Source organism: Mustela nivalis (genome assembly GCF_964662115.1).
Source record: "Mustela nivalis genome assembly, chromosome: 11".
Classification (NCBI taxonomy): Eukaryota; Metazoa; Chordata; class Mammalia; order Carnivora; family Mustelidae; genus Mustela; species Mustela nivalis.
The window spans coordinates 52630343-52640192 of NC_139030.1; the positions used below are offsets into that span (position 1 = coordinate 52630343).

General features: G+C 37.2%; 1 protein-coding gene across 1 annotated transcript in view; it reads left to right on the plus strand.

Moving 5' to 3' along the window:
* The window catches only part of TTC21B (tetratricopeptide repeat domain 21B), an 83703-nt gene extending 75082 nt beyond the window's left edge, over positions 1–8621 (plus strand). The window contains exons 27-29 of the mRNA XM_082689463.1: positions 2657–2777; positions 6777–6844; positions 8072–8621. Of these exons, the coding sequence (XP_082545589.1) occupies positions 2657–2777; positions 6777–6844; positions 8072–8149 (267 nt within the window). The 3' untranslated portion in view covers positions 8150–8621. The remainder of the gene's footprint in view (positions 1–2656; positions 2778–6776; positions 6845–8071) is intronic.
* Positions 8622–9850: the final 1229 nt, after the last annotated feature.

Consider the following 9850-nt stretch of genomic DNA (forward strand, 5'->3'; position numbering starts at 1 on the left):
AATATTATGTACCTCCTTGGGGAAGAACACAACTCAAACCCTCACTTAGGGTCCAGAATTTAAAAGGGCACTTTAAGTGTCAGGAATGATCTTTGGCAGCTGGTGCTACTAAAACAACGTCCTCTAAACCGGGTGCCTTATAAACAGCAGAAATGGATTTCTCCCACTTCTAAGGCTGGAGGTCTGAGATCAGGGTGCAGCCTGGTTCAGTGCTGGTGAGGACTCTCTTCAAGGTTGCAGACCACCGGCTTTTCGTTCTATCCTCACATGGTGGAAGAAGAGGGCAAGAGAACTGGCTGGGGCCTCTTTTTTTTTTTTTTAATCTGTTAGCATTCATCGAATGTTTTTGTTTTTGTTTAATTTCTTTTCCGTGTCACAGAATTCATTGTTTGTGCACCACACCCAGTGCTCCATGCAATCCGTGCCCTCCATAATACCCACCACCTGGCTCCCCCAACTTCCCACCCCCTGCTCCTTCAAAACCCTCAGATTGTTTTTCAGAGTCCATAGTCTCTCGTGGTTCACCTCCCCTTCCAATTTCCCTCAACTCCCTTCTCCTCTCCATCTCCCTACGTCCTCCATGCTATTTGTTATGCTCCACAAATAAGTGAAACTGTGTGATAATTGACTCTCTCTGCTTGACTTATTTCACTCAGCATAATCTCTTCCAGTCCCATCCATGTTGCTACAAAAGTTGGATATTCGTTCTTTCTGATGGAAGCATAATACTCCATAGTGTATATGGACCACATCTTCCTTATCCATTCTTCCATTGAAGGGCATCTTGGTTCTTTCCACAGTTTGGCGACCGTGGCCATTGCTGTTATGAACATTGGGGTACAGATGGCCCTTCCTTTCCCTACATCTGTATCTTTGGGGTAAATACCCAGTAGTGCAATTGCAGGGTCATAGGGAAGCTCTATTTTTAATTTCTTAAGGAATCTCCACACTCTTTTCCAAAGTGGTTGCACCAACTTGCATTCCCACTAACAGTGTAAGAGGGTTCCCCTTTCTCCACATCTTCTCCAACACACGTCGTTTCCTGTCTTGCTAATTTTGTAGGGCCTCTTTTATAAGGACACCGGTCCCTCTCATGAGGGCTCCATCCTCGTGACCTAGTTTTTTCACAAAGATCCCATCTCCTAGTACCATTACACTGGAGCTGAAGGTTTCAGTGTATGAATTTTTTAAATATCCAGTCCACTATAGATAAATAATCATTTTATCAAGATTATTGTAGATTATTATAAGTTACAACAAAAGATTATTATGATAAATAATGCAATATTTTTTAAACCAAAATATCAAACGTTACCTAAATAGCATCTGACAGTGCTGTGCTGAGTGGTATTGAAGCCTGTAACAAAAGGAAAAATGTATGCCTCCATATCCATGTTTTTATGTATTTTTCAGCAGGTTATGATTTTAATGAAAATATTATTGACATATTTACTCCCATTAAAGTCAGAAAAATAAAATAACCAATTTTGTTTGGTTATAAAAAAATACTCAAAAAGTGAGTGTCAATATTGCCATTTTTCAATTTGATTTGTAAAAATGTTTGGGGAAAGAAATTAGCAACTAAAAGAAATCACAGAATCATGCCTACCGAGATGTGCATTTTCCCTTTTGCCTCAGGCTCCAGTGTGGCCCGGCAGGGCGCTGACCTATGCAGTCCTTTCACCTCTCTCCCCAAAGATCTAAATTAAATTTAAACCTCTAGATCTAATGACAACTTTCAGATATTGGTGACATAGGAATACAGCACATAAGCACCACGAGGATGCATGCAACCAAATCGAGGCTGTGACAAACTCAAGGATAAAAACCTCTTGTGTGCCACATTTAACTGCAAAGAAAGAGGCAGAGAGAGGTGGAAAGGAAACCTCTAAATCAAATAAAGTCGAAAGACATTTCAGCCGGTCACAACGTGTGGGCCTTGTTGGGCTCATCATCGTAACAAACTAAAAACAGAACAAAATTATATTGAGACCATTTGAAATTTGAGTAATGACTGGATATTTAGTAATATCATGGAGTTGTTACATTTTAGGTGTGATAAATTGTGGTTCTGTTTAAAGGAAATCCTTATATTTAAAGGAGGATCCTAAAATATTGATGAATGAGATGCTATGATATCTGAGGATTTTTTATTCGCTCATACAGAAGGACAAGTATTGGGGGGTAGAGGTTAAAACAGTATTAGTCATGATTTAATTGTTTAAGATACAGGTTCCTGGTGCTCATTATTCTGTTAATTTTAACTTGAAATTATTTATAATAAAAAAAAACTATATGTATGTGTGTAAAATACACATTTCTTTGCTCTCCCTTAAAAATCCTGATTCAGGGGGCAGTGGGAGTTGGACGTGATCAGAATCTTGTATTAAGCCCCATAGATTGTTTGATTGCCTAACCAAGGTGATGGACACTGGGGAGGGTATGTACTATGGTGAGCGCTGTGAATTGTCTAAGACTGATGAATCACAGACCTGTACCCTGAAACAAATAATACATTATATGTTAATTAAAAAAAAAAAAAGAAAACATTGTTTTATGTGCCAATTAAATGAGTTAATGTGGTTGGCCTCTACAGTCCTTAAGCACCCCGTAAAATCAGTTTTAATCTATTGATACATCTTCCATTTTCCTTCAGTCTTGCTGCAAAGCTTATGAATATATGGGGTACATTATGGAAAAGGAGCAAGCATATACAGATGCAGCCTTAAACTATGAGATGGCGTGGAAACATGGCAATCAGACAAATCCAGCAGTCGGTGAGTTGAACAAACTAGATACGAGGTTTTCACTGGAAACTTGGGTTCTATTTGTAAATCTTCATTTAAATGCATCTGATTTCTCTTTTTTTAATCTTTAATTTTTTTTAATTTCTTTTCAGTGTACCCGATTTCGTTGTTTATGCACCACACCCAGTGCTCCATACAATACGTACTCTCCATAATACCCACCACCAGGCTCACCTATCTTCCCACCCCCCGCCCCTTCAAAACCCTCAGATTGTTTTTCAGAGTCCATAGTCTCTCATGGTTCATCTCCCCCTCCAATTTCCTTCAACTCCCTTTTTAAGAATAAAAGAAACATTAAGAGCCAACTTCCTTATCAGCCCTTCTAAAAAATAAATTTTCTATTCATAATAGATTATTAACTTAATAGTTATTAAGTGTAATTTCCTGAGATTCAAACTGGTTTTCAGTCACCTTAAAGGGCATCTAATCTAATTCTGCCCCTTTCTCTCCCTTAACCTTCTGCCATTTCCAAATGGTAATGCTACAGGGCAAAAGTGTTCCCATGTCAGGTCAGTTAGGAAGACATTTAATTAAATCAAGGTCTGCAGGTTTCTTTGCTGCAGGACTTCTCTGTGCCTTTATACACTAATGTATATTGTGATGGATATCACAGACGGGACGTTTCCCACGGTAGTATAACCATGGACATTTTTTTCCCTGAGCACCTAGAAACACCAATCTGTTCCAGTGATAGACTCAAGGAATGTGGTCTCCAACATCCCTACCAGATAGCATCTGGAATATACTGAGTGACTAACCTCTCCCCACATTGTGAGGGAGCCCATCCCTATATTTTTTCCTTTCTTTGTACTGAGCTGAAATATGCTGCATTGAAACTGGCCAGATCTCCTCTCTGCAGCAACCCACAGAGTCCTTCCCTTTCTAAACGTGTGGCACTCTAATTCAGCTTTCTGTCCTGTTTCTTTGAATGCGTTTCTTCAAACTATCTCAGTTACTCGCCCATTCTTCCTGAGACTTGCTTCCAAATCTTTCACCCTCCTTGTTGCTGGAAACTCTAAAATAGTGCTTCCCAATCTGTGCTTTGGAATACTTGGTGAGATATTAATAGTTATTTCTTTACAAAAAGGAAAAAGTGGAAAGAGAGAGTTGAGTATGAGATTAGATTTCATGGCCAAATAAGTTTGGAAAAGGCTGTTCTACTGGTCTCTGCCCCTCCTGACCTGTTTGTGCCAGAAATGAACAAGTTCTTAAAGTATAATTTAAGATCTAATTATACATATAATCAAGCTGTTTTTTTTATTAGGCATTTCAGTAGTAGTTAACTCAGCCTTAAGGTATCATCCATCTTTTAGCAGCCACATCATGGTGTGGACTCAGATTTAATTTGCAATCAACTAGGTCATGTTTACATTAACTACTGTTAGCTCAGGACTTTCCCCGCCGTGTATTTTCTGGAGTCTGTGATTTTACTAGACTTGTGTAGGGCACAGGAACTAATACAGTACCATTTGTTGATGGTAGTTTTCCTTCTCAAGTATCATGTATCCTATAGAATCAGGTCAGCTTGTAAAATGAAAATTCCTTAAATGCCTTTAAAATATATATAATTTTTACATTCTATTCCTTGAAGACTTTTCAACAAATACAGAGATTCTAGCTCATTAGTTCTTCCATTGTGCCATCTGTGTATTTTATAGATGGTTGTGTCAATTTCCCCGAATTCTCATTGGTAAGTTTTTTCTGAGGCTGTCAGTGTATTCTTTAGCTTCTTCCTTAAGATGGTCATTGCAGGGTGCCTGGGTGGCTCAGTGGGTTAAGCTGCTGCCTTCGGCTCAGGTCATGATCTCAGGGTCCTGGGATCGAGTCCCCCATCAGGCTCCCTGCTCAGCGGGGAGCCTGCTTCCCTCTCTCTCTCTCTGCCTGCCTCTCTGTCTACTGTGATCTCTCTCTGTCAAATAAATAAATAAAATCTTTAAAAAAAAAAAAAAAAAAGATGTTCATTGCATCTAACATCTGCAGTTGCCTGGCCAAATTGACAGTGCAATTCACTTTTTCAGTTGTCAGGAAACCCTTCAAATCATGGTCATGTTCTTTCTGTAAGGTTCAAGCTTGAGTTGCTGTCACTGTGAGAAGCACCAGGAATGGAGAGCCAGGAAGAAAACACCTCCCTGTCTGCCCCTCTGTGCCCATTCTCAGGACACGTGACACCCATTAGATTGTTCGCAGGGTTTGTGCCCCTCTCCCCTCCTCTGCTATCTTTCTCTCCTGATTACATAGTGTTGAATTTTTATAAACTTGACAGGTGTAACGTAGGTGCAGTACACATTTTCTTCACCATTTCTGGCCCTTTATTTCCTCTCTCAGATTTTTTGGACAAGATGATCTGTCAGGTTTCTTCCAACATTAAAACTTTGAGCTTCCAATTTAGGATCGACTAAATTACTAATGTATGTGTGGCACTCTAAAACTTTTAAAAGCATTTCACAAGTATTTCACTAGATCTTAAAATCACAGTAAGAGTTGGATTGGGGGTCCGATGAGGAAACTTGAAATTGACACCTCACCTGACTTGCTGAGGTCTCCAGGCTAGTCAGGAAGCCGGAAACCAAAACCAAAATCCAGGTTTTTTGGCTCTAGTTTCTGTGTAAAGTATGATTGGTGTGACATAACATCTTAAATTGTTTTCCTTTTTAAATGTCACCAATTCTATTTTTTAGCCAGTTTTACAATTCCTTTGTTATGATACCAAATTTAACTCCTTGAAACTTACTGTTTTCATCTTTGACAGTTTTATAGGCATGTATGTTTATGTGTATTTATATCAAATATGAATTTTAGATAATTCCTCTTTATTTCATTTTACTACCTTATGATTACATTAGCTGGTAATTCTTTTCAAATATTTGTTTGAAATTTTAAAAAAAAATGCTTTGGTACTTTTATTAGGCCCAAGAGCAGCATTAAAATTTCCCTAATTTATAAGAGGTAAAGTGAAGTGCTGAATTTATGAATTACATATTATTTTACATCCTGATATATCATTTCGCATTTGTGGAGTACAATGCCACTGTTAATTTCTTATCTCCTACTGTTGTCTAACTCTCATGGCGTTCTTATAGAAAAACAGCAATCCTTTAAGAATATCTTAAAACCTTATTTTAAATATTAGTATTTGAAACATGACATTTCAATATAGTACTTGTGATAATTGTTACAAATGGTTGATGTGGGATGTCTGACGACTGCTCTCCCCTCTTCCGGCTGGCTCTCCTAACTGCTCTGCCCTGTCATGTTGTTCTCTGGGTCTTTCCAATTCCTGTGGCTCCCACCACTGCCTTTTATCTGAGCAGTTTCCCCTGCCAAAAAGTGTCCCTGCATCCGTTGCCTTGGGCCAGTTCAAACCTCATCCTTCAGATTGCAAGCATTGCCTGATACCCACCCCCTTCCCATCCACATTTCTTTTTTGAAATGTCTTGGCCCCTGTCTTTCTTGCATACCATTTGTCTCACTTTTGGAAGTGGTAATTTACTCATGCAATTATTTAAATAACCTCCTTTATTTCCTAATAGAGTGTAAACCCCCTGCCTGCAGGAAGAGTGTGACTCACATGTTAAGAGCTAAATAAATCCATGCTGTATAAATGGGTAGCTGTGGTATCCTTCACTGTCCAGCGATGAGTCTACTATAATCGGAAATAAATGGGACAGTGTTAGTAAGTTACAAAAGCTACTCTCGCAGGATGGCAATCTTCTCACCCACCAGGATATTCACTGCAGTCCTTTTTCCGGCTCCATTTTCCTTTGTACCTGTTCTACCTTCATGTGGCTCCACCTTCCATCAGCCCCTCATTTCCCTCTCCTAGTGTGTTCACCAGCCTTCGTTTAGGCTTCTCCACAGTGAGTAAGCAAACAAAGGAGGCGGCAAAAAAGGTAGTGCTAGTGGTGTGCTCTGTACATAGTACTGATCATTATGGTTTTTTTTGTTTTGTTTTGTTTTTTGTCTTAACAGGATACAAACTGGCATTTAATTACTTAAAAGCAAAAAGATATGTGGATGCCATTGACGTGTGTCACCAGGTAAAACTCCAGATTAGATTTCTTTAAATTTTTCAGCTGCTGAATGTCCTACTTTTAGTTCGTCTCAAGATGTACATGAACATGAGTTGGTTAAACAACTCATCGAATACATCTAGAAGAGATTACCACCTTTCCAGTTTAGAAAATGACCAAGTCTACTTAATCAAACATTTGAGTAGACCAAGTCTACTTAAATCAAACATGTTTTTAATTGGGGTTCCAGTAATAAAATGTTTCTGTCACGTTAAAGACAGAAGGTAGAGGAGAAGCATGTGAAATGAAACTACTGATTCTCCAGGCCACTGTTCTGAATGAAGTTCTTGTGAATATGTCCAAGTCTGGTTGGTAGAGAATTCAGATTTATAAATTAGAGATAAGAAGTATTTCTGTTATTTAGAACTCATTTGATTACATTTCTGTAAGATCCCTAACTACATGGTCCCTTGCTAAAGTGCAAATATTTAAGTTGCACTTCTAGAATTCGTAGTTTTTTAATATATATGTTGTCTCATTGATATATAAGGCATTGCCCCATTATTCCAGACAGGGCATTATATTGAATATTGTTAGGAGCTCCAAGAAAAGCTCCTAAGAAGAGAATTATGTAATGTCTCCTTTCCCAGAGTGCTGTATCAGCATCATTATAGTGAATACTTGGCTTCGGTGATTGCTATTGATTACTGAAGCTCTCTGTGGGGCAGTATTTCACATTAAGGTTAAGGTTTTGCATTAACATAATGTTATATATTAGAATCATTTGTGGAATTCTTTTAAAAATGTCTATCTCCTCACTCACAGACTCAGTAGACCTAGAAATTTGTATGTTTCCAAAATCCCTCCAGGTAAATCTGATGTGTACTCCTGGTGAAAAATAACTCTGTAAGGGTTCTTTCAAGTATCATATGACTAGCTAATTTTCTAAATATTTAAAATTATCGATGCATACTTGTTTTTTGCAACTGATTATTAAGGAAGTAATTATATTTGTTGTATTTCTCACATGTATTTGGATTCTATTGTTGTCATCTAATTACTGTTTACTATGAGTTATGTCACATTTCAGATGTCACCTTTAAGAAATGTTGTTTATCTTTGTAATATTAATACAATGAAATCTCAACTGTAATGCTCATTTCCAGTAAGTTTTATAGCTCTCCAGTTTTCAGTAATCAATTACAAGTTCTCATGCTTTTGTTTTGTTTTTTGTTTTTGTTTCTGTTTTTGCAGGTTCTTGAAGCACATCCAACTTATCCAAAAATCAGGAAGGATATACTTGATAAGGCCCGTACATCTTTGAGGCCTTGAAAAGTATTCTAATTTCATTTGTTGGTTATGCAAGAAATGAAAGGAATAAGTTCTTATAGTTCAGAATAGATTTGAGCTAAAACTTTGTAACAGAAGCATACTTTTCTTTCTCCAGCAGAGGCTGCTATTGTATATAGAGAGAAATGCTAAGTCAAATGGTTGGGTTTCCGATGGAGAAAGGCAGTGGGAGCTGGTTTATCTGATTGTCTTGATTCAGAACATATTTGGTGTCTCAGTGGTAAAGATTAACCCATTTCTATAAAGAATCTTTTGTTAAATATGAGGTAATTAAATATCCTATATCTTTTCTAAGGAATATTAAGTTCATTTCAGGAAATATATTTAATATGCTGTTGTTCTTTGTTAAATTTTTTTTGTAACATTCTCTGTTGTTTCAAAGGATTGAGAAAATTTTCCTGTAAATAATTTATGAAAAGAAAAAGTATATTTTAATAAAAAGTTTATAAATTTATGGTTTGTATTGTTCTTAGAACTCAAAAGACATGGTAAGTTTTGCAAATATAGGGTAAGCCCCCTAAACAATTTGCACTGTTAATGAGTACTTAGAATATGTGACATTCCTAGAAAAATCTTTTTGGAAAAATGTAAAGAATGTGAGCTTCCATTCCCTTTGTTGAACTCATTCTTTCTGCTTTCAGTGCCAGTGTGATCTTAAGAAATAATCTGGATGTGAAATCTGTTAGAATAGGTAAACTCTTGTAGCAATAATTCACCTTAGCCTGAAGACTAGTTATCTTGATGTCACTTCGGATACTGTAACATCTGGCAGGGAATGGTGACAGAATAGTTCTGGTCAGCAGGGACCCACCAGGCATACCCTGTGAAAGCAGCTGCCTCCCTTACCATGCCTACCACCCTCTCTGGCTTAGCGGTTCTCAGCCTTTTGGGTTAAAATTAACCTAATCTTAATTAACTCAAATTTTAGCATTATTTCGGACTTGTTGTATACATCTTTTCCCATTGTCTTTAAAAATACCATAAACAGGGTCTACTGTTTCATTTACATTTCCAATAAATAGAGTATTTTTAAGTTGCCTGTTGCTTTTAAGTGTCCTATTTTTTTTGAGCTATATTCTCTTGTTTTTGACTACTTCTGCAGTTTTCCAAAGTCCTTTTAATTCCCTTTGTACATCATAAAATTCTAATCATTCTTCTCTTTCACCTACCTTATTTATAGCATTTCATGAAAATATTTAAGAGCATTTATGAAGATTTCATATCTGTTAGAACACTTTCACATGTCTTATTATAGTTGGTCACCAGGACCCTAGAATATAGGTATCATTATCCCTGTTTATAATTCTGGAACTGCAGCAGGTTAGCTCTTTCTTTGCAATTCAGCCTGAATGGATATTGTTAAGGATATTATATAAGAGCATCTTAAGTAGTTCCAGTGCATTTGCATCATGGAATGCTAGAGTCCTGGCAATTGGATAGAGAAAGTAGGACATCTCTTCTTCCAGCAAGACACTTCCAAATCAGTCTTCCTATCTGTAAAATGGGGAGTTTGTTTTGTTTCTTTAGCAACCACTATTTTATCAGCTGCCATTTGTGAGGTACTATTCTAGGAAATTTACTTACATTATGTCTTTTATGTCTTTTAATTCACACTCAACTCTCCAGAGAAATAATACTCTTATTTTTCAGATGAGGAGGATGGAATTTCAACTAAATGATTTG